The sequence below is a fragment of the Ranitomeya imitator genome, chromosome 5, assembly GCF_032444005.1.
Source record: "Ranitomeya imitator isolate aRanImi1 chromosome 5, aRanImi1.pri, whole genome shotgun sequence".
Taxonomy (NCBI): domain Eukaryota; kingdom Metazoa; phylum Chordata; class Amphibia; order Anura; family Dendrobatidae; genus Ranitomeya; species Ranitomeya imitator.
Window position 1 is genome coordinate 166059712 of NC_091286.1, and position 25269 is coordinate 166084980.

At 43.5% G+C, this 25269-nt stretch overlaps 1 protein-coding gene across 3 annotated transcripts in view; it reads left to right on the forward strand.

The window, feature by feature from the left end:
• FAM120B (family with sequence similarity 120 member B) overlaps positions 1-16794 on the forward strand; it is a 408137-nt gene extending 391343 nt beyond the window's left edge. For all 3 annotated transcript variants that reach the window (XM_069769279.1, XM_069769283.1, XM_069769280.1), the window contains one exon: positions 16620-16794. In XM_069769279.1, coding sequence (XP_069625380.1) covers positions 16620-16684 — 65 coding nt within the window. In that variant the 3' untranslated portion in view covers positions 16685-16794. The remainder of the gene's footprint in view (positions 1-16619) is intronic.
• The last annotated feature ends 8475 nt before the right edge of the window (positions 16795-25269 follow it).

Genomic DNA, 25269 nt, shown 5'->3' on the forward strand with positions numbered 1-25269 from the left:
GACAGGCCCGTGCCTGTGGCTGTGTCCTCTGGACTGTGTGCTCCTACTGCGGCCTTGCTCATTGAACTCTCTGCTTCTTCTGTGCTGCCTACCATCACCCCTGCCGCACCGTGCATACAGATCAGGAGATTGCATGCCAAATAGCCCAGAGGATTCGTCATCGCAAGGAGAAAGTGCATCGCTCCTCTGTGGGACCAGATCGGAGACATCTCGCGCCGCCTGAGGCGCCGCAGAGGGATCTTCCAGGCAGGTGCCAAGAAAGGTCAGAGAGGCCCAGCGCCTGCGCACTGCAGTACTTTGCTCGGGCCTCAACAGGGCAGACAAATTACGCCTGCACAGGAGCCATGGCAGGAAGAATAGAAGAGGACGTCATCTTTTGAAGATAGGAGGCGCTGGACCCGTACCGCGACGCCCATCGGACTGGGACCACCCCTGGGTGAGTATAATCTAACCTGTTTTTCTTATCTTTCCGGATAAATCGGGGGCTTATCTACAGCATTACAGAATGCTGTAGTTAAGCCCTTGATGCCGGTGGCCTTAGCTTAAAGGCCAATTTTGGGGTGACAGATTCCCTTTAACAGACTTAAGTGCTATCTGCTATATGAGTGCTGATAACTTCCACTTCACTGAGACCACATTTGCATTATTTGTATATAGTTATCATGTTATATGAAGCATTGGTTTTTGACTATTCATGAGCACTGGTTTTAATGTACTGGTGCTTCTCACAAAACTATAAGATCTTTAAAAAGTTAATTTATTTCAGTTCTTCAATACAAAAAGCGAAACTCATATTATACACCATGTTCCAAATTGTTATGCAAATGACTAGGGTTGAGCGACTTTTACTTTTATAGGATCGGGTCGGGTTTCACGAAACCCGACTTTCTCAAAAGTCGGGTCGACTGAAATCGGCCGATCCTATAGAAAAGTCGGGGTCGGCCGAAACACGAAACCCAATGCAGTGCATTGGAATATACTCACCCTCGGACGCGCCCTGCTTCTTTCCGGCAGCCTTCCTTCCTAAGAATCAGCGCTTGAAGGACCTTCGGTGACGTCGCGGCTTGTGATTGGTCGCGCGACCGCCCATGTGACCAAAGCCGCGACGTCATCTAAGGTCTTTCACGCGCTGATTCTAAGGAAGGAAGGCTGCCGGTTAGTACCAGGGCGCGTCAGAGGGTAAGTATAGCAATATTTTTTATTTTAATTCTTTATTTTACACTTAAATATGGATTCCGATACCGATTTCCGATATTGCAAACATATCGGAACTCGGTATCGGAATTCCGATACCAGATTCAGAAGATCGCCGACCTCATGGCCGACCCCACACAGGGGTCGGGTCGGGTTTCATGAAACCTGACTTTGCCAAAAGTCGGCGACTTCTGAAAATGGCCGACCCGTTTCGCTCAACCCTACAAATGACATTTTTCTTGGATTTTCCTAAATGATCAGTGCAAATGACAGTCAGTCTAATAAAAGTCATCACGCGTTAGATTATACATCGAATTTTATTGAAGAAACATCTCAATGATAACAGTATAATCTCCAAAATGAATAAAACCTCAAAATGCACTGTTCCAAGTTATTAGGCACAGTAGAATTTCTAAACATTTGATATGTTTTAAAGAACTGAAAATGCTCATTTGTGGAATTTGCAGCATTAGGAGGTCACATTCACTGAACAAAAGCTATTTAACTCCAAAGCATACTAACAGGCCAAGTTACATGTTAACATAGGAACCCTTCTTTGATATCACCTTCACAATTCTTGCATCCATTGAACTTGTGAGTTTTTGGAGAGTTTCTGCTTGTATTTCTTTGCATGAAGTCAGAATAGCTTCCCAGAGTTGCTGTTTTGATGTGAACTGCCTCTCACCCTCATAGATCTTTTGTTTGATGATACTCCAAAGGTTCTCTATAGGGTTGAGGTCAGGGGAAGATGGTGGCCACACCATGAGTTTATCTCCTTTTATGCCCATAGCAGCCAATGACTCAGAGGTATTCTTTGCAGCATGAGATGGTGCATTGTCATGCATGAAGAGGATTTTGCTCCTGAAGACACGTTTCTGCTTTATATACCTTGGAAGAAAGTTGTCAGTCACAAACTCTATATACTTTGCAGAGGTCATTTTCACACCTTCAGGAACCTTAAAGGGCCCTATCAGCTGATTCTGGCCCAAAACATGACTCCTCCACCTCCTTGCTGACGTCACAGCTTTGTTGGGACATGGTGGCCATCCACTACTCCATCCATCTGGACCATTCAGGGTTGCTCGACACTCATCAGTAAACAAGACTGTTTGAAAATTAGTCTTCATGTATGTCTGGGCCCACTGCAACTGTTTCTGCTTGTGAACAGTGTTTAGGGGTGGCCGAATAGTAGGTTTATGCACCACAGCAAGCCTTTAAAGGATCCTACACCTTGAGGTTCGAGGGACCCAGAGGCACCAAAAGCTTCAAATAACTGTTTGCTACTTTGTAATGGTATTTTGGCAGCTGCTCTCTTAATCCAATGAATTTGTCTGACAGAAACCTTCCTCATTATGTCTTTATCTGCATAAACTGTCTGTGCTCTGTTTCAGTCACAAATCTCTTCACGGTATGATGATCACTCTTAAGTTTTCGTGAAATATCTAATGTTTTCATACTTTGTCCACTATTTAACTCTTTTCAGCCGCAGAGAGAGCCTTTTTATTTCCCATATTGCTTGAAACCTGTGGCCTGCTTAATAAGCTGGAACATCATTTTTAAGTAGTTTTTCTTTAATTAGAATCACCATGAAAACTAATTATCACGTGTTTAAGATTGATTTCAGTGATCCTTTGAGCCCTGAGACAATACCATCCACGAGTTTATTTGAAAAACAAAACAATTAAATCTTTATGACACTTAAATCCAATTTGCATAATAATTTCAAGCATGGTGGATAGAGTCATTACAGAGTAATCTATTTCAAGTGTTTATTTCTGTTAATATTGATGATTATGGCTTACAGCCAATGAAAACCCAAAAGGCATCATCTCAGTAAATTAGTATAATCACCAAAAAACACCTGCAAAGTATTCCTAAGCATTTTAAAAGGTTCTTTAGTCTTCCCACTTAGGGCAAGTGTGGAGAGCCGGGCAAAGTGCTAGAATTGGCACATCTAGTAGAAGTGCCTTTTCTGGGCAGCTGTGGGCTGCTATTTTTAGGCTGAGGGGGTCAATATCCATGGACCCTTACCAGCCTGAGAATGCCAGCCCCCAGCTGTGAGCTTTAGCAAGGCTGGTTGTCAAAAATGGGGGGACCCCATGCCGTTTTTTTAAATTATTTATTTAAATAATTTAAATAAACAGCGTGGGGTCCCCTTTATTCTTGATAACCAACCTTATTGAAGCTGACAGCTGAGGGATGCAGCCTCCAGCTGTGAGTTTTGCCTGGCTGGTTGTAGAAGATACAGGGGAACTCATGCCTTTTTTCTTTTATTTATTTATAGGGCAGGCGGCAGCTGATGAATACTCTCATCAGCTGCTCCTGCGGTCACTGTTATTAGCAGCAGCAGGGGTAGGCTGATGGGAGTAATAGTCACATCAGCCGCCGCCTGCTGTCTCTTGTTTTTTGCAGGATGAGTTGACGTTTTTATTGGTACAATTTTCGGGCACATGACATTTTTTGATCACTTCCTATTTCATTTTTTGGGAGGCAGAATGAACAAAAATCAGCAATTCATGAATTTCTTTTGGGGAGTCTATGCCGTTCAGTATGTGGTAAAATTGATAAGGCAGCTGTATTCTTTGATTCATCATTTATATTTTTTTTATGTTTTGGCACTTTTATACAATAAAAACTATTTTTATAGAAAAAATAATTATTTTTGCATCACTTTATTCTAAGAGCAAAAACTTTTATTTTTCGCTAAGGGAGCTGTATGGCAGCTTTCTTTTTTTGACGTCTTCAACGGTACCATGTTTATTTATATCCATCTTTTTGAGCGCATGTTATTCCACTTTTTGTTAGGCGGTATGATGATAAAGCATTGTTTTTTTTACTTGTTTTTTATTTTTATATGGGGTTTACTAACGGGGTTAACTAGTTGGACAGTTTAGGCCGGGTCGTTGCGGACGCGGCAATACCAAATATGTATACTTTTATTGTTTATATATTATTTTCATTCAAATATTTATTTAGAGACAGAATATACAGGTGCATCTCACAAAATTAGAATATCAACAAAAACTTAATTTATTTCAGTTCTTCAATACAAAAAGTGAAACTCATATATTAGATAGAGTCATTACAAATAGAGTGATGTATTTCAAGTGTTTATTTCTGTTAATGTTGATGATTATGGCTTACAGACAATGAAAACCTAAAAGTCATTATCTCAGTAAATTAGAATACTTTATAACACCAGCTTGAAAAAAACTTGTCTGCATTGTTGGGTCTGGTATCTCTCATCTTCCTCTTGACAATAAGAACAGAGACTGGACCGAGGGTACCTTTCTTGCGCCGGGTCCGGAACCGTCAGGACTGTCACCTTTGTTGTCTGAGGGAAGGCTTAAACACCAGGACCGACCTTTGCACTCAACAGCAGGGGGCGTAGCTAGGCTAAAGAAGGGCAGAATGCGCAAAAAGGCAAACAGACTTGGCGGGAGGAAGCAGCGCGCAGCAGGGGACGTTTGGTGCTCTGTCCTCTGAGCACCGTGACAGCGCAGGTCCTTGCTATAGTATGCCTGCTGTCACTTACAGAGACTGTGACCGGCCAACTGCATTCTGCCCATTGGCTCCCACTTCTCAAGGTACATAATGCAACAGGCCAGTAAATACAGAGCACGTGCCATCTAAGAAATACTGGGTGACCCACCGAGAACTGTACCCTTTCTCACCCGCGTACCTCTACTGAGCTTCATCAAGCTCTGGCAGTGTTGGAGATTGCTCTTCACTCTGCAACCTGAATCCTGGACCCAGGATCCTGTGCAAGACATTGAGTACCCATAGTCACCGCCAGGAACCGGATCATCAACTCCTGCAGGACGACACCGGATTCATCACGCGCTAACCACATTGGCACCACCATTTGAACCTAGGACTCTGCCGTCAGGAAGCCATCAGACTGATAAGTTGACCCTAATGAACAGTTTTTATACCTACTGCCCTGTTACCTCTCTCAGCACACATATTGTGTTCATCTCACCTGCCATACCCCTGTCTCTCCTTTCCCCTCCCTGCGTGGAGTATTCCCCTGTTCAAGTAAAAATTAATGTTAACTCTTGCTCTGCCTCCTGTCTGTTACTGCATCCCGCAACTTGCTAACACTTGGTGTAGTCAGCAGGATGAAGTCCAACAGCACAGAGGTGGCAGACCAAGCAGTGGGGGGCCAAGGTCCAGCATATGCCTAGGGGCAATTTTAAGTAACCTCCCGAAGTTTACTGCGAACAACACCATGCTATGGAGCTGGACTGAGCGAATCCAGGGAATGATGAGGATGCACCCCATGACTCCTGCATTAGAGGCTGAGATTGCCATGATGGCTTTTAGATGGAGAGGCAAGGGATTCTGTTATGCTTTGCCCCTCTTGAGAATAGGACACTTTTAATAAGGTATTACAGATACTAAAAGAAAAAAAACACGGAGAACTCATGAACGTAGGGATGTTACGCATACCTTTATTTTTCCGGGTGCAAAGGGAGGGGGAGACGGTGACCCAGTACATGAACGCGCTACAGGAGATCCACACTGCCATTACTAGAAAAGACGGCATGGGCATAGGGTCGACTGACATAGTACTGCGTTGGTGACAGGCTTGCGAGACGTACTGCTGAAACACATGTAAAAAAGCCACGGAGACACCATCACGTGTTTCTCAACGCAAGCAATAAATGGCCAGGTCATTCACCGGGAAGGAACAACCACGGGAAGGGCAGCATCCAAAAAGGAAAACCACCTATGCCAAAACATGGTATCCATCCACAGACAGCTGTTTCGGGGTATTTGCCCCTCATCAGTGTGGAGTAGGAAACTGGCTATTAGGAGCAGTGCTTAGTAAAAGGACTATAAACATAAGGATGAATGACGTCGGGGAGATCAAAACATCCAACACCGCGGAGACACCATCACGTGTTTCTCAACGCAGTGATCCAGAACATTGCCCCCATCCCTTATGGGAAATATGCAAATGCATGTAAAAAAGCCGCGGAGACACCATCACGTGTTTCTCAACGCAAGCAATAAATAGCCAGGTCTTTCATCGGGAAGGAACAACCACGGGAAGGGCAGCATCGAAAAAGGAAAACCACCTATGCCAAAACATGGCATCCATCCACAGACAGCTGTTTCGACATCCCACTGTGAAACACCGGACCGAGTACCCCACAGCCCTGACAGGGCGACTCACTAATCACTTACCCATCCCAGTTGTAGTAGTGGATTGGATGTAAATCACCATCTGTGGTAAAGACCTGGGCCAAAAGGGAGTGGTGCTGACTGCCAGAGACGCTGGTAATGGACATGCTGTCACGCTAGGGATGAACATATTGAAGGAATTCAGAAGTCTTCTCATCAACGAGTCCCCAGATGTGTTCCTAAATCAGTGGAGCCCTCACACTCCCCAGAGGAGAGTGTTCCAGCAGCTAATCAGTACGGCCGAAGCTCAAGAAACCTCTAGTGATGGGAAGATGTTAGGGAAAGTGATTGTTCCAGCCACAGTCAACCTGGTTCTACCGCCAGGTCAGACCGTGCTTACTCTGCCTGTCCGAGCTTGTACCCCCCTGGAAGGAATCGAGATACAGATAGAGCCAGCTTGTATGGAGCAATTACCTCCAGGGCTCCTCGTTGTGCGGATGTTAGTTACTGTGCACAACGGGATGGTCCCAGGGCAATGTGTAAATCTGGGAGAAAATAATCTCATGCTCCCACCCCAGAGTGAAGTTACGCAAATTTTAGTCATGCCGGAGAAGCTGATACCACCACAAGCCATACAGTTGACAGTGAAACAGGGAGATCCTTGGACCGTGGCCATAGACACGTCTTCAGCACCAGAACCTGAGCACCTGTGAGAGGGGCGCCATATTCTGGAGCAAATGTGGGCTGAATTAACAAAACTCACACCACAGCAGGTCCAGCAGGTAAAAGCTCTCTTAGGGTGATAACAAGATGTGTTTGCACATCACGAGGACGATTTCGGTTGCACTATGGCTGTCACCCACGAGATACCAATTGGAAATACCGCTCCTATAAGAGAATGATACCGACAAATCCCACCACAAATGTACCAAGAGGTGAAGAGGATGCTGACACAGATGTTTCAGAGTGGGGTTATTCGAGAGAGTCAGAGCCTGTGAGCTGCTCCCATTGTGATGGTATGAAAGAAAGATGGAACTCTACGTTTGTGTAGACTATCGCAAACTGAATGACTGCACTGTGCAAGATTCATATCCCCTACCCAGGATTGAGGAATAATTGTCTACACTGGGAACTGCAAAATTCTTGTCCTCGTTGGATCTAGCCAGTGGCTGTTGGCAAGTACCTATGTCTGAGCATGACCGAGCGAAGACGGCCTTTATATTGCCTATGGGCCTATATGAATTCAACCGGATGCCATTTGGCCTGACTAATGCTCCTGGTATGTTCCAACAACTTATGGAGAGGTGTCTAGACGACAAACTTTGAGGCCACCCTTATCTATCTGGATGATATCATTGTATATGCCGCCACATTCGAGGAACATTTGCAAAGACTGGAACAAGTGCTGAGCCGACTCCAGGGACATGGTTTGAAAGTGAAGCCTCAGAAGTGTCATTTGTTTTGCACCCAGATTGAGTACTTGGGACATGTCTTCTCTGCAGAGGGGGTGAGACTGTCCCATGAGAAAATTTCCGCAGTAAAAGATTGGCCTGCCCGTAAGACCGTGAAAGATGTACGGGCCTTCCTGGGGCTCACCAGGTATTATCAGCGATTCGTAAATAACTTTACTCGCATTGTGAACCTGCTACTAGAACTGTTAAAAGGGGTGCCGTCTGGTGCAAAGACCAGGACTATCCAATGGGGAGAACATCAAGAGAAAGAGTTTCAAGCCTTGAAGGTGGCTTTGACTGAAGCGCCAGTATTAGCCTATGCAGACTTCTCCCAGCTATTTATTCGCCACACTGATGGAAGCCTAATAGAAAATACTTAGTGGGGAGCATGTCAGTCAGTACTAACATATTAATGATCCAAATACTAGTTTAGTATTCAACTGATAACACGACTGACTAGGACCATCACGGACAAACTGCATATTCATAAAGAATAATAATCTAAGAAAAACGCAGTCATAAGTCCCAATATATAGAAATATACAAACTTTATTAAATCATAACAGGTATACAGTAAAAAGTGGGAAAACCACACGTGCCATCAACAACACGCACATATGGACAGGAAAAAAGTGCACACTAACCCATATGTTGGATGTCATAAGCATATTAATTTACAGTATATGTACAGATCAAAAACACGTAACAGCAATCAATAGCAGTACTGATGGAAGCCTGCATGGGCTCTGTGACGATAATGTATAATATGATTTTTAGTTTTCCCTGTTAGCACACATGCTGTGGGCTCTGACCCCCTTCTCTCTGTGCTTCTGCCTGCTGATATGTGTGTGTGTGTGTGTGTGAATCCCAAACTTCCCATTGCCCCCACCAAAAGAATGGTTATTGCTCCTGTAGCTGCGGTAGACAATTCTCCCATCTAGTACCAGCTAAAACTGTTCAAAGCACTCTCAAAGGCATGGATTTCCATTGTTTTTGTAAAGTGATATATCGCAGCACCAAGTTGGGCTAGAAATACACCAGTTTCATATTTTAGATGTCCATCGGTAGACCTATCTTCCAATGAAAGAGTGAGCTGCTAGACAAAGCTAGTGCAAAGTGCGGATTTCTCCTTAAGCAGTTCATGTAATTGCTCCGTATTTACACTTAAAAGAATCGTCCCGACGTGGCACACCTAGAGATCCGGGTGTATTCCGGATACAGAGTTCATACAGCGAAATATGCGTAACAATAGTTTTCTTAAGTGTAAGTAAAAAGGAGGTTCCAGCTTCTAAGTGATGTCACTACAAGGGGAGTGCCTGGGATTGGAGCTAGAATAACTTAGTAAGGCAGGATGCTTGGGGTATCTTTTGCCAGGGGATTCAGCTGGAGACAGGCTGTGCAATCTGACCTGAGGAAAAGTGGGTAAGGTCCCCTCCCCCAGCCAGCACACTGCATACCATGGAAGGATATGAAATAATCATAAGTAAATTTTCACTGTTAATCCCTGTTTATTATAATATCTTTTTAATATTTTTGTAAGTACTGCCTATCTTTTACGGAGTAAAATATATAATTTTACTAAGCTTGTCTCTTCTGCTCTATACGAACTGTTTGTCCTCTGAAGTGAATTGCGCTACTGATTTGGGGCTGGCTTCGGACCCGTTTAATCGGAGCTGCTGGCAACATACTTGTTCTGTGCAATTGGGAATCGTTGTAGCGACGGACGACATGTGACCAAACTGCCAAATCAAATTTTGAACAAGGAGGGCACCACCACAATTAAAGGTACCTTCACACTAAACGATATCGCTAGCAATCCGTGACGTTGCAGAGTCCTCGCTAGAGATATCGTTTAGTTTGACACGCAGCAGCGATCAGAATCCTGCTGTGATGTCGTTGGTCGGGGCTAGAGGGTCAGACCTTTCTTTGGTCGCTGGCTCTCCCGCTGACATCGCTGAATCGGCGTGTGTGACACTGATTCAGCGATGTCTTCGCTGGTAACCAGGGTAAACATCGGGTTACTAAGCGCAGGGCCGCGCTTAGTAACCCGATGTTTACCCTGGTTACCATCCTAAAAGTAAAAAAATCAAACGCTTCATACTTGCCTACCGCTGTCTGTCCCCGGCGCACTGCTTCTCTGCTCTGGCTGTGAGCACAGCGGCCGGAAAGCAGAGCGGTGACGTCACCGCTCTGCTTTCCGGCTGCCCGGCGCTCACAGCCAGAGCAGAGAAGCAAAGCGCCGGGGACAGACAGCGGTAGGTAAGTATGTAGCGTTTGTTTTTTTTACTTTTAGGATGGTAACCAGGGTAAACATCGGGTTACTAAGCACGGCCCTGCGCTTAGTAACCCGATGTTTACCCTGGTTACCGGCATCGTTGGTCGCTGGAGAGCGGTCTGTGTGACAGCTCTCCAGCGACCAAACAGCGACGCTGCAGCGATCCGGATCGTTGTCTGGATCGCTGCAGCGTCGTTTAGTGTGAAGGGGCCTTAAGGAGGATCACCTGTGTTATGCCCAATTTAGAATCTTAAAACCTATAGAACAGAGAGGCATAATATATCACAAGGATCGCTCAAAATAGATGTGTAAAAATGATCACTCTTTATTGACATACACAGCAATGTACTACGAAAACCATTTAAAACCAGAAAATCCACACATGCCCATAATAGGGTAATAAGCCATGTCCAGCTCTTTTTTTGTTCCTGGTGTAGCGTGCATCTGAATCACCACAAACAGAATAAAGGCCCCTTCACATTAAGCGACGCTGCAGCGATACCGACAACGATCCGGATCGCTGCAGCGTCGCTGTTTGGTCGCTGGAGAGCTGTCACACAGACCGCTCTCCAGCGACCAACGATGCCGGTAACCAGGGTAAACATCGGGTAACTAAGCGCAGGGCCGCGCTTAGTAACCCGATGTTTACCCTGGTTACCATCCTAAAAGTAAAAAAAAAACAAACACTACATACTTACCTACAGCCGTCTGTCCTCCAGCGTTGTGCTCTGCTCACCTCCTGTACTGTCTGTGAGCACAGCGGCCGGAAAGCAGAGCGGTGACGTCACCGCTCTGCTTTCCGGCTGACCGACGCTCACAGCCAGTACAGGAGGAGTGCAGAGCACAACGCTGGAGGACAGACGGCTGTAGGTAAGTATGTAGTGTTTGTTTTTTTTTACTTTTAGGATGGTAACCAGGGTAAATATCGGGTTACTAAGCGCGGCCCTGCGCTTAGTTACCTGATGTTTACCCTGGTTACCAGTGAAGACATCGCTGGATCGGTGTCACACACGCCGATCCAGCGATGTTCGCGGGAGATCCAGCGACGAAATAAAGTTCTGGACTTTATTCAGCGACCAACGATCTCCCAGCAGGGGCCTGATCGTTGGTCGCTGTCACACATAACGATTTCATTAACGATATCGTTGCTACGTCACAAAAAGCAGCGATATCGTTAACAATATCGTTATGTGTGAAGGTACCTTTAGAAAATCGTGTTATAAATAGACATCAAACAGACACAGCAAAATAAACTACAAAACCCACACTATCCAGACCATTGATAATTATCTGCATATTGGTGTCCAATACCCCACCTTGGGAAACTATGCTGAAAATAAAGAACAACATTCCATCCCTATGAAAGTTCTAAAATGAGAAGGGGGAAGGAAGGGGAGAAACCTCTGTGATGCACACTCATGGGAGAAAGATGAAAACACCAAATGGTACTCCAAATGGCAATCACTTACTGCAGGGTACAGGCAGCCTAGTAATATCTGGTGATTCAAAGAGGGTTAACAACCCATTCACAAAGAATGATACTACCTGTACCCCAGGAATATATATGGACACCACTGGTCAGCCTCTGAAATGACAAAATGTCTGGATTGGAAGGGTTAACCAGGTGAAGGAGGACGGAGCTATTCAAGTTTTGCTTCATTAATGGATACAGGAGCAATCTGAATATAGTGATCAGTTGAATGTGCTTGCTTTGGGAAATGATTTTACCTACTTTTTCTGGTCTCGTCATACATTTTTTAGGAGAAAATCACTTAATCTGAAACATAAACACAACTGTTCAAGTACTGATGTGTGCATGTTGTTTAAATAATTTTTTTAGCCCTCTTCATTGCTCCAATAGTCTAATTTAAGCCTCTTTCACCATCAGTTTTTTGCCGTCAATCACAATCCGTTGGCTCAACGGATCCATGGCAGAATGTGAAAAACTGATGCGACGGATCCATTTTTTGAATGGATCCAACTATGGGATCTTGCTAATTGGATCGTAGCATGCTCAGTTAAAAAAAAACGGAATCCGTCGTCGGATTCCATCATTTGACAGATCCAGCGCCATAGGCTTCAATTCTAGAAAACGATGGACGGCAATGGATCCGTTGCGGTCTGTTTTTTCGACGTACACAAAAAAGTTACTTTGTCCGCTGTCTCCGTCTGCCGGACAAACAATTTTCAATGTGAAGCATGAGGCCATCCATTGCAATCCGTCGCTTATACAAGTCTATGAGAAAAAAAAAACGGATAAACGCATCAATCGCCAGATCCGTTTTTTTTCAAAATTCGATGCATTGGGACTGATAGCAAAAAACTGATGTGTGAAAAGGGCCTTAGATGCTTTTACACGCCACCTGAACACAGTGGCATGCTTGCTTCTGGAAAGTGATTTACCTACATTTTATGGTCCCATTCTACTTTGTAAAGGCATGTGGACTAGCAACAACTCTAAGATGACCAGTAATGCTGGCAGCAACTGTCCTGGCAGTAATAGCAGCAAACGCAAGTCACATTTGACCTTCTTTGCAAATGCTAGTAAGCTCATTACAGGGGAGAAAACAGAGGGCGTAATTGTGTATATGTCCCATCCCTCATGTCAATCATGGCAGGATGATGTAATCTGTGACAGCGATATCATCAGCTGGAATCAGCGTTCTGCTCAGTCCATCTACTTTGCCACGATAAAAGTTATTGTTGTATATAGCTGAATTTCCAATCCTGCATCTATTCCGCCCCAAGGTCTCCTAACTCACAGCACCTTGGGGGCTAACACGCATAAAACACCAGAAAAACTTTGTCTAGTTGATATTTTGGAAGACAAACACTCAGCCTTTCTTGGAAGACATGGTGCCAGAGGAGATGGACAATAAGATTCTAATGCTAATCTGTGTAGCAGGCTATGCAAACTAAGGTGGTATGGACACTGTCTGTGGTACTATCTCTCTGACCTGGGGCTGAGAACCAGGTGGAGTGGCAAGGAGCACTGTTCATTTCACACACAAAGGCACCTGTCAGCTGAAGCATGGATGCAATGAAGATGATAATAGTGATGATTCTGTGTTGAACAAAATCTGGGAATCAGGAAGGGATATTCTAGGGCTAAATCAGTCTTTCATGTGGTCAGCTCTGGAACACGTAATACCACACGTGCTGTTAGAGGAAAAAGGCTCAACAGTGTTTGAAAGATCTGGTCACGGTGGTGGCAAATCAAATGTGTTTTCATACTGTATGTGAATTCTTTTGCACGTTGCAGACTTACCAATCTACTGTATTGTGCTGTTGGAAAAAAACCTGGTAAATCCTGGCACACTTCGAATAGGAGCTACATCACTCTGCTAGAAAATTATCACCTGCTCATGTGTAGAAAGCAAACTAAACAGCTAAGCTCAAGGTATCTTCCCCTCCTCATGATAGACTTCTGGTAACCATTCTGAACCTGCAAGTAGTACCTTGCCATTGTCATCAACCCCATCATTATCATCCTCCTCACCTCACATGGTTTCCATACACTTTCTCCTCTACCACCATTGCATCATGAGTTCTCTTTTTGTGTGCTCAAGAAACATGTTGTCTAATTGCTTTGAAATTGTACTCATGTGTCCAAGTTCACCACAGTTGATGCCAGGCTACCTAAATTGTATTGCTTTTTGTGAAACATACATACAGAGAGAGACAGAAAGAGAGAGAGAGAAAGAGGGATAATATATTTTATGTGTGTACAGTGGGGGAAAAAAGTATTTAGTTAGCCACCAATTGTACATGTTCTCCCACTTAAAAAGATGAGAGAGGCCAAGATTTATTTTTCAAAATATGGTGTAAAATAAGTATTTGGTCACCTAAAAACAAGCAAGATTTCTGGCTCTCACAGACCTTTAACTTCCTTAAGGGGCTCCTCTGTCCTCCCTTCTTACCTGTAGTAATGGCACCTGTTTGAACTTGTTATCACTTTAAAAAACATGTCCACAACATCAAACAGTCACACTCCAAACTCCACTTTGGTGAATATAAAAGATCTGTCGAAGAACACCAGAAACAAAATTGTAGCCCTGCACCAGACTGGGAAGACTGAGTCTGTTATTACTACAGGTAATGAGTGGAGGACAGAGGAGCCTCTTAAAGAAGAAGTTACAGGTCTGTGAGAGCCAGAAATCTTGCATGTTTTTAGGTGACCAAATACTTATTTTACACCATATTTTGCAAAATAAATCTGGCCAAATCAGACAAGGCGATTCTCTGGATTTGTTTTCTCATTTTGACTCTGATAGTTGTGGTCTACCTATGATGTCAATTACAGGCCTCTCATCTCTTTAAGTGGGAGAACTTGCACAATTGGTGGCTGACTAAATACTTTTTTCCCCCAATATGTGTGTATGTATATGTGTATATATATATATATATATATATATATATATATATATATATATATATACATACACACACACACAAACAGTGCTCAAAAAAATAAGGGAACACTAAAATCCCACATCCTAGATATCACTGAAAGAAATATTCCAGTTGTAAGTCTTTATTCATTACATAGTGGAATGTGCTGAGAACAATGCCTCAAGACAAGGAAATGATGCTCAGTAGTGTGTGTGTGTGTGGCCTCCATGTGCCTGTATGACCTCCCTACAATGCCTGGGCATGCTCCTAATGAGGCGGCGGATGGTCTACTGAGGGATCTCCTCCCAGACCTGGACTAAAGCATCCGCCAACTCCTGGACAGTCTGTGGTGCAACGTGACGTTGGTGGATAGTGCAAGACATGATGTCCCAGATGTGTTCAATCAGGTTTGGGTCTGGGGAACGGGCGGGCCAGTCCATAGCTTCAATGCCTTCATCTTGCAGGAACTGCTGACACTCCAGCCACATGAGGCCTGACATTGTCCTGCATTAGGAGGAACCCAGGGCCAACCGCACCAGCATATGCTCTCACAAGGGGTCTAAGGATCTCATCTCACTACCTAATGGCAGTCAGGCTACCTCTGGAGAGCACATGGAGGGCTATGTGGCCCTCCAAAAAAATGCAACCCCACACCATTACTGACCCACTGCCAAACCGGTCATGCCAAGAGTGTGCAAAGCAGTCATGAAAGCAAAAGGTGGCTACTTTGAAGAACCTAGAATATAAAATATAATTTCAGTTGCTTTACACTTTTTTGTTACGTATATAATTCCACATGTATTAATTGATAGTTTTGATGCCTTCAGTGTGAGTGTACAATTTTCATAGTCATGAAAATACAGAAAAATCTTAAAATGAGAAGGTGGGTCCAAACTTTTGGTCTGTACGGTATATATAACTATATATACGGTATATATATATATATATAAATATATATATATATATATATATATATATATATATATATGTATATGTATGTGTGTGTGTGTGTGTGTGTGTGTGTGTGTGTGTGTGTGTGTGTGTGTGTGTGTGTGTGTGTGTGTGTCACAAAATTAGAGTATCAAAAGGTTAATTTATTTACCGTAATTTATTTCAGTCCTTCAATACAAAAAATTAAACTCATATTATATAGAGTCATTACAAACAGGGTGGTCTATTTCAAGTGTTTCTGTCAGTGTTGATTATGGCTTACAGCTAATAAAAACTCAAAAGTCATTATCTCAGGAAATTAAAATACTTTATAACAGCAGCTTGGAAAATGATTTTAAAATCTGAAATGTTGGCCTACCTGTATGATTGTGCACAGTAACCTACATAGAGTGTCAGGTTGGCGCCGTTGTACTGATTAAAATGATGCCTTGGTTGATGAAATCTGTATTGTGGTGGTTGTTTAATCTTTATTTGCAGTTTTCAGTTAATGAGAGTATCATGCTTTGGGGCGGCCTGTGGCCTGTGCCTTTTTTTTGAGAAAAATAAAAAATAATCTAAATGGTGCAGGCAGTGGCGCCTGCACAGTGGTATCTATCAGAAATCCGAATGATGCTACGGTGCAGGTGCCGCCAACACCATATTGATGGAGCCAAATTGTTTTTCTCTAGCAAAACAGGGCCGGTGGTGCATGCCTGCGTATTAACATCTATCGTGTTCCAAATGATGTTACTGTGCAGGCCTAGCCGCTGGTACCATTTTGATTAAGATAATTTTTTATTTTTCTCAAGAAATTTATATGAAAAAATCAAGTGAAAATATGAATATTTTAGATCGTATGGTCATGCCCTCAGCTGCAGGTCCGGTTTCCGCTGCGAAGGGAGACCGCCACCTTTCATGCAGCTCCACTGGTACTACTCAGCCTGTCCATTACTCCAGAAAATCAGCGGCTCCTTTCTCTGCTAAGAACCTGCATCCTCTTGGCAGGTCTCCTGTAAATGCTCTTAGCGCCCCGCTTCCTGCACATACTTAAAAACAGCAGAGCACCTGTTCTCTATTAAGGCTCTCTGTGCTATGATGCTCTGTGCATAAAAGGCATCCTCCCCTTATGGGAGGTGCCTGGGCAATGTGTTCATTCTGTTGTTCGTGGCCTTCTGCTCAGGCCACACTCTGCTGTGCTCTGCAAACTGAAGTTTAATTTTGGTTTTCTAATTCCTCTGTCTCCTCAGAATCCTCTGCTGGCAGTTCCCTATTCTGGATCCTTCTGGACTCTCCGGTTTCCACTCCAGGCTGACTAAGTTGCTCCTCACGGAACCATCCAGATATTGCTGCTGGCTGAATCAGCCTTTTCGAGACTACACAGAGCTTCCAGGATTCTCTCCACTAACAGAGCCTGAATTCCATCGTCTTGCTAATACAGTTTGTACGGGTCGCTCCTCTGGTCCGGGTACTGCGGCATTTAGGCCATCTGGTGTTGTGACGGGGAATCCCTGTATAGGGGTACACCTTGCCTGGTGCTCCACTACGTGGTTCAGTGTTGTGGTCCAGAGGGTTCTTCTCTCAGGTACCTCTTTCTGTTTGTTAAAGCTTCTTTTAAATAAATACCTTTGCTTTTTGGAAGCTCATTCTCCTGTCTCTTGTGTACCGGGTATACAGCTACCACTGCTCCATCAGTGGTCTAGCGAGTCCACTATACTTCCCCACACCCTGTGGGCATAACACGTATCATGCTACAGCAAAGGTGCTACCACCGGTTCCTAGATGAATGTATTTTTTGTTTTCAAACAATAAGATATGTAGTATGTAAAATAGGGAGCAGGTCACTGAGGGATCAGTGACCTGTCAGAAGCCATACAGATGAATATGTAAGCAGAGCACCACATGAAGCAACTCCCACAGTCCCACTCACAGGCCACACTGGAGCACCAGAATCTCATTAACTGAAAACTACAAATAAAGATTAAACAAGAACCACAAGACAGATTTCATCAACCAAGGTATCATTTTAATCAGTATAACAGTGCCAAATTGACAGTGACTAATTTACTGAGCACAATCCTGCTGACATATTCACTTTAAGGACCAAGGACTGTCCTAAAATACCTATTGTTTTGGCATTGAGAATTGTTCTGCCCTTGTTACTAATGGGTGGAACTGTTAGTCACTTGCTCCAGCAGAAGTTTTATAAATTATATTTATACTTTTTTGCTGTAAGTACATGATTAGTATCCTAAAACTGTATTGAAAGTACAAGATTAAAAGGGATTTTGAACATTTTAATAAATGCCTATGTCTTCAAATTCTTATGCTTCATCTTTGAGGAAAATGTCTATGAATGGACATTCTCTTCCGATTCTTGCTTATATTTGCTGCTTTTGCTGCCACATAACAATTTTTGGAGCCCACTATTGTAGTTGTCTAGTCACATTCTATAATAGGAATCCTTTGACCTTAAATAGGTTTATGAGTCTGACACTACAAATATTTTTAGAGCTTTTCTGCAAAACACATTCTAAATCAAAGTAATCTGTATAGTGAAACATTTTTGGCTCAGATTTAAGGCTATGTTAGGCTTCTGCTTTCTGTGTAACTTGGATTACTGGAAGGCTTGACAGATGATTTAACATCAAATATTAATCAGATGGTGCCAGATTACAGCATACCAATAACAAAATAAAAGCAAAAAAAAAAAAAAGCCAGCAAATTGCTTTGACACTTTTTGGTCAATAGCATCAGAGTCAATATATAAATGACAGCATTTTTCTGATCCATTTTTTAATGCATATCTCTGATGTCTAATTTGCATTGGAGCTGCTTTACTTATTCCATCATTTATTTAGAAAGCTAACGTGTGAATATCTGTCTGCTCCACTATGTATGGCTATCACAACAATCATCCAAGTCAAGCTATGGTTTAGAAATAAACAACATATGTCCAACAGATTGTTGTTAAAATTATTAAATAATCTGAACATCTGCTGATTAGTGAAATGGTGGCTGCACCACGTGGCTAGAAAGCTGCAGAAGTGTGAGATCAATCTTATCTTTTATACCTCTTGTTGAGAAGAAATTAATTAGATGGACATTTTTTCCCATTGCCATTCAATAGAGACTTGCAGGTGTTAGGCTGATAGAACTCTTGATTAGCTAATTAAATTCTAATAATTTGGGTACTCATTACACTGTTGCCACAGACAACTGATGCTTTCGGCCTGTGGCCCAGCAGATGGGATGCCTTTCACACAGCATGGCAGAATCAGGCTTTCTAATTATTAATATTTGCCTTGCTGACTTGCGATTCTCGTCGTCTATTCAAGTAAGAAAAAAGCAAAAGAAAAGGCAGAGTTCATGTTTGTTTTCCTGCAGCGTTAATGAGCACCACCACCCTATAATCTTATGAATGCACATTTTAATACCATGTCATCTCTGTTTTCTTATAATTACTCTTTTATGAAGACTTTGCTGTATTAGGGGCCTTAGTTTTACTTCTTTATGCTTCAGCTATATAATGGCCACATATGACTGTGCTGTAAATAGATAAAGTACATGATTGTCACTTCCTTGGATTCCCGGTATTATTGGATATTGCACTGGAGTTTAGGTAGCTCTCACTGCTGCAGGTTTAGTGCTTATTTCTTTTCAGAATAGAGAATAAAGGTACCTTCACACATAACGATATTGTTAATGATATCGTTGCTTTTTGTGACGTAGCAACGATATCGTTAATTAAATCGTTATGTGTGACAGCGACCAACGATCAGGCCCCTGCTGGGAGATCGTTGGTCGCTGAATAAAGTCCAGAACTTTATTTCGTCGCTGGACTCCTGCTGACATCGCTGGATCGGCGTGTGTGACACCGATCCAGCGATGTCTTCACTGGTAACCAGGGTAAACATCGGGTAACTGAGCGCAGGGCCGCGCTTAGTAACCCGATATTTACCCTGGTTACCATCCTAAAAGTAAAAAAAAACAAACACTACATACTTACCTACAGCCGTCCGTCCTCCAGCGCTGTGCTCTGCTCTCCTCCTGCACTGGCTGTGAGCGTCGGTCAGCCGGAAAGCAGAGCGGTGACGTCACCGCTCTGCTTTCCGGCCGCTGTGCTCACACAGACAGTACAGGAGGAGTGCAGAGCACAGCGCTGGAGGACAGACAGAGGTAAGTATGTAGTGTTTGTTTTTTTTTTTACTTTTAGGATGGTAACCAGGGTAAACATCGGGTTACTAAACGCGGCCCTGCGCTTAGTTACCCGATGTTTACCCTGGTTACCGGCATCGTTGGTCGCTGGAGAGCGGTCTGTGTGACAGCTCTCCAGCGACCAAACAGCGACGCTGCAGCGATCCGGATCGTTGTCGGTATCGCTGCAGCGTCGCTTAATGTGAAGGTACCTTAACTTCTCCACAAATCTAATTTCCCAGGAAAAAATGTGCAAACATGCCAGTTGGAATTTTGCCTATTCCATTCATCTCTACTTGTAAGTGTGCACAATAAAAAGTACTGTAGTGTATAGGTGCCGGACCTCTCTGACCTTTCCCGATGCCTGCGCACTGCAGTACTTTGCTCTGCCCTCAACAGGGCAGATAAAGTATGCCTGCGCAGGAGCCGCGGCAGGAAGCAAAGAAGAGGACGTCATCGTATGAAGATGGGAGGCGCTGGACCCGGACCACGACGCCCATCGGACCGGACCGCAACGGGCCCGCCTCTAGGTGAGTATATGGCTGAAATGACAGAAAAACGACTGCCACCTCCAAACTAGTGTGAATAGGTGCATACCAGGAGTAGCTGCCTCCATATACAATATACAAAAAAAGGTTGCGTTCTATCGTGCCAAAGCATGTCGGATTTGAAATACATGAAATATGAATAGCAAAATGGCTTTTTGAACATTAGGAAAAATATTTATGTGACGCTTTGCACAGAATTTGGCCAAATAGTGTGAGCCCATCAACCATCGTCAAGGTGGCCTCATTAATCTGATGGGTCCCTGACCAAATGTGAACACTTACCTAAGGCTAATGTCTGTATGCATGGGTTACCTCTCTCAGTAAAGCCTACATATATGGGTTGGCCGGAACCAAGTGTGATTAGATGTAATTAAAAACCACATGGTGAAGGGATGAGTGCTCAGTCAGGTTGGTTGATGGGCTCACACTATTTGGCCAAATTCTGTGCAAACTGTCTCATAACTCAAATATTTTCGACATGCTTTCGCACAATAGAATGCAACCTTTTTTGTATATTGTATATCTAGGTGAGTAATCTAAGTTGTTTTTCTTTCAGGCAACATTGGAGGCTTGTCTACAGCATTACAGAATGCTATAGATAAGCTCTTGATGCCGGTGGCCGCAGCTAAAGATGCCGTCACACTCAGCAACTTTGCAAAGAGAACAACAACAATCCGTGACGTTGCAGCGTCCTGGATAGCGATCTCGTGTTTGACACGCAGCAGCGATCTAGATCCCACTGTGCCATCGCTGGTCGGAGCTAGAAGTCCAGAACTTTATTTCGTTGCCAGGTCGGCGTGTATCGTCATGTTTGACATCAAAAGCAACTACGCCAGCAACAAGCATAGGGCCCCTAGATGTGTGTCGGATCGGTACACTCCGGCTGTTTGACATGGAGCTAACGACCAGCGAGAACGAGAAGTGAGTCGCCGTTACGTCACTGGATCGCTCCTGCATTGTTCTGGAGTTGCTGTGTTTGACGTCTCTACAGCGACCTAAACAGCGACGCTCCAGCGATCTAGTTTAGATCGGTTCGTTGTCTATATCGCTGCAGCGTCGCTGAGTGTGACGGTACCTTTATAGGTGAATTTTGAGGTGACCGATTCCCTTTAAGAAAACAGGAATCTACATATCAGAAAACAATGCTTCACCTTACAAACCAGTTTTTATTGAACCAAAATAATTTCACATGCAAAATAGAAACTAAAATATGATCAGATACAATATGATTTTTCAGGGTTGTCCCTATATAACATCCAACAGTAATCTGCCATCACTGAGTCATTCTAAAAACCCTTGTAGCAGTGCTTCATTACTTTAATGTCCTGGTGAAACTGCTCACCTTGTTCATCTCTTACATCCGAAAGATTTTGAGGGAAGATATCTAAATGTGAATGCAAAAAGTGCATTTTCAGAGACATGCGACATCCAAGACACTGATATGCATTTAGCAGTTCCTCAACACCTTCAACACATTCTGACGATTTTTTTTTCCCTAAGACGTTTTCACAGATCCACTTGAAGCTTTTCCAAGATCAATTCCTTATTTAGAGTTCCTTCAAACACTTCTCTCATAAGCTCTCTGATCTGAGGACCAACAAATACCCCTTCCTTTAGTTTTGCTGGTGAAATTCTGGAAAATTTCTGTGAAATGTACTGGAGCCCTTGTGAATTTATCTTTGCCATGGTTTTCACAAAGTTTTTAATCAATCCCAACTTTATATTTAGTGGAGGAAGAAAGATTTTTGTTGGAGCTACTAAAGGATAATGCTGAATATTGTCTCTACCTGGATCATAGATGTTTCTCTGTCCCCAATCACGACGAACATAATGCTCTACCATATTTCTATTGTCCCATAAAACCAGAAGAAACAACAATATTTTGTGAAACCTCCTTGTATTCCCATTAGCAGATCAATCATTTTCAAATCTCCACATATATCCCATTGATGATGCTTATATTGTATAGCATCCAAAACAACTGACAGATTTTCATAACTTTCCTTTAAATGACATGAGTGAGCAATAGGGATTGAGAGTTTCATATCTTCATTGTGAAGCAACACTGCTTTCAAATTTCTCTGGGATGAGTCAATAAACAATTGCCAATCTGCAACAAAATACTCTTGATTCAGTTCTTCAAAGAGGCCATTCACGTTATTACAGTACACCATTGGTTTATTAACTGTGAAAAACTGTGCTAAAATGTTACTTCTGTTTCGGTAATAACACACTTCGACATCATCATGAGGAACAAAGTCTTCTGTTTCAACCTAGAAAAGAGCCACCTTGTCCAAATGCAGCATTAGTGCTGCACAAGATGGCTCTTTTAGTTACAAATGCCTGGGGGGGGGGGGAGGGGTGACAGGTTCCCTTTAATACATTGACCCATCCACTGTCCAAGATCTTCAGGGATGCTTACACTAAAGGTACCTTCACACAACGATTTTGTTAACGATATCGTTGCAACGTCACGCTTTTTGTGACGTAGCAACGATCCCGCTAACGATCTCGTTATGTGTGACAGCGACCAACGATCAGGCCCCTGCTGGGAGATCGTTGGTCATTGGGGAATGATCAGGACCTTTTTTTGGTCGCTGATCACCCGCTGTCATCGCTGGATCGGCGTGTGTGTCAGCGCCGGCCGTAAAGCAGAGCACAGCGGTGATGTCACCGCTGCGCTCTGCTTTATGGCCGGCGCTGACACAGTCAGTGCGGGAAGCTGACAGCGGGGGACGTGACAGACATCGGAATGTGAGTATGTAGTGGTTTGTTTTTTTACTTTTACAATGGTAACCAGGGTAAATATCGGGTTACTAAGCGCGGCCCTGCACTTAGTAACCCGATGTTTACCCTGGTTACCCGGGGACTTCGGCATCGTTGAAGACAGTTTCAACGATGCCGAAGTTGTTCCCCGGATCGTTGGTCGCTGGAGAGAGCTGTCTGTGTGACAGCTCCCCAGCGACCACACAACGACTTACCAACGATCACGGCCAGGTCGTATCGCTGGTCGTGATCGTTGGTAAATCGTTTAGTGTAACGGTACCTTAACACATTAGCTACTGTAGACCACCTGACATGCAGACAAACCCCTTCACTGCTGTAGGCTACTAAGGATAAAGAGAGATTGTAGATTGTAATCTGCAGTCCATTTAGTTAAGGCCCCTTCACATTAAGCGACGCTGCAGCGATACCGACAACGATTCGGATCGCTGCAGTGTCGCTGTTTGGTCGCTGGAGAGCTGTCACACAGACCGCTCTCCAGCGACCAACGATGCCGGTAACCAGGGTAAACATCGGGTAACTAAGCGCAGGGCCGCGCTTAGTAACCCGATGTTTACCCTGGATACCATGCTAAAAGTAAAAAAAAACAAACACTACATACTTACCTACCGCTGTCTGTCCTCCAGCGCTGCGCTCTGCTTCTCTGCTCTCCTCCTGTACTGGCTGTGAGCCGGAAAGCAGAGCGGTGACGTCACCGCTCTGCTTTCCGGCTCACAGACAGTACAGAAGGAGTGCAGAGCACAGCGCTGGAGGACAGACAGCGGTAGGTAAGTATGTAGTGTTTGTTTTTTTTTACTTTTAGCATGGTAACCAGGGTAAACATCGGGTTACTAAGCGCGGCCCTGCGCTTAGTTACCCGATGTTTACCCTGGTTACCAGTGAAGACATCGCTGGATCGGTGTCACACACGCCGATCCAGCGATGTCTCCAGGGAATCCAGCGACGAAATAAAGTTCTGGACTTTGTTCAGCGACCAACGATCTCCCAGCAGGGGCCTGATCGTTGGTCGCTGTCACACAGAACGATTTCATTAACGATATCGTTGCTACGTCACAAATAGCAACGATATCGTTAACAATATCGTTATGTGTGAAGGTACCTTTAGTGTGTGATCTAAAAGAAGGAGGAAAGTCATGTAAATAGAATCTATCACTATTTTGCCACTGTGTACAAAATCAAAGCCAAAGCATAGATACAAACTATGCCTTGTGCATGTAGATATAAAAAGTCTACGCTATCTTATTAAATATCAATAAAACAAAAGAGGGGCCTGCAAAAAAAACCTAAATAAGAGAGTATATTGTTACCATACAATCAAACATTTTATTGAAAAGCATAAACCATAAGGTTCCAAGTACAGCCATTATAAATACCCATAGCACCGTGCTACAGACATATATTATATAACATAATGTATATGATAGGACAGAATGAAAATCACTAAGTACATTATCAAGCACATAGTTCAACATAAATTACCTTCCTGCCAGAGAATAAAACTGCTACAGAATTTTCCCACCTTTAATGTCACCTACAATCTGTACAAATCCATTGAAAAGCAAACTGAAATCATTGAGGAGGAGAATAAAAATTACAATTCCAAAATAATGAGGGACCCTACTGCCACTCTTGACTCCCTTCCACCCAGTGCCACACTGAACCTGATGACCCCCTCTCATCAGGCTTTATATTGCATCTGCTGCCTGCTCAAAATATTTACCTCCCAATCCATGCTTTCCTCCTCTCACCAAGTGCCTCACTGTTTCATCGGACTCCATCCCACCCATCTGGTGCCTCACTGCTTCCATGCCCTCATCTCACCAGTCCCTGCTATTCTCCTTTCACCAAGTCCTTCAGTGGTCCTGCTGAACCATTGCACCCTTTACCATGGGTTGGCGTAAGTAACTTGTGATGCAATGACTCTACAAAGTCAGTCATGGTAGACTATTCTTAGGTATACCACCTCTTTGTACTGAGCTTGGTTCTGCTACACTATTTGGATTCTAAACTTTGTTTTATACTTTAATGATGCACTGAGCTTGGTTCTTGTATAGCACACGGTATATGTGGTTGCTTGTGACTGGTATTGTTTTAATGTGTTAAACTTGTGATATTTTATACACTGAATTTAATCATTGCATCATGCATGGATCTGGCAATGTATTTCTGTACTGTATATAGTCTTGTTGCTGTATACAGTAGATGTACAAATCTACACATCCCTGTTAAAATGCCTGTTTCTGAATACCGTATATACTCGAATATAAGCCGACCCCCCCTAATTTTGCCACAAAAAAGTGGGAAAACTTATTGACTCGAGTATAAGCCTAGGGTGGAAAACGCAGCAGCTACCGGTGAATTTCAAAAATAA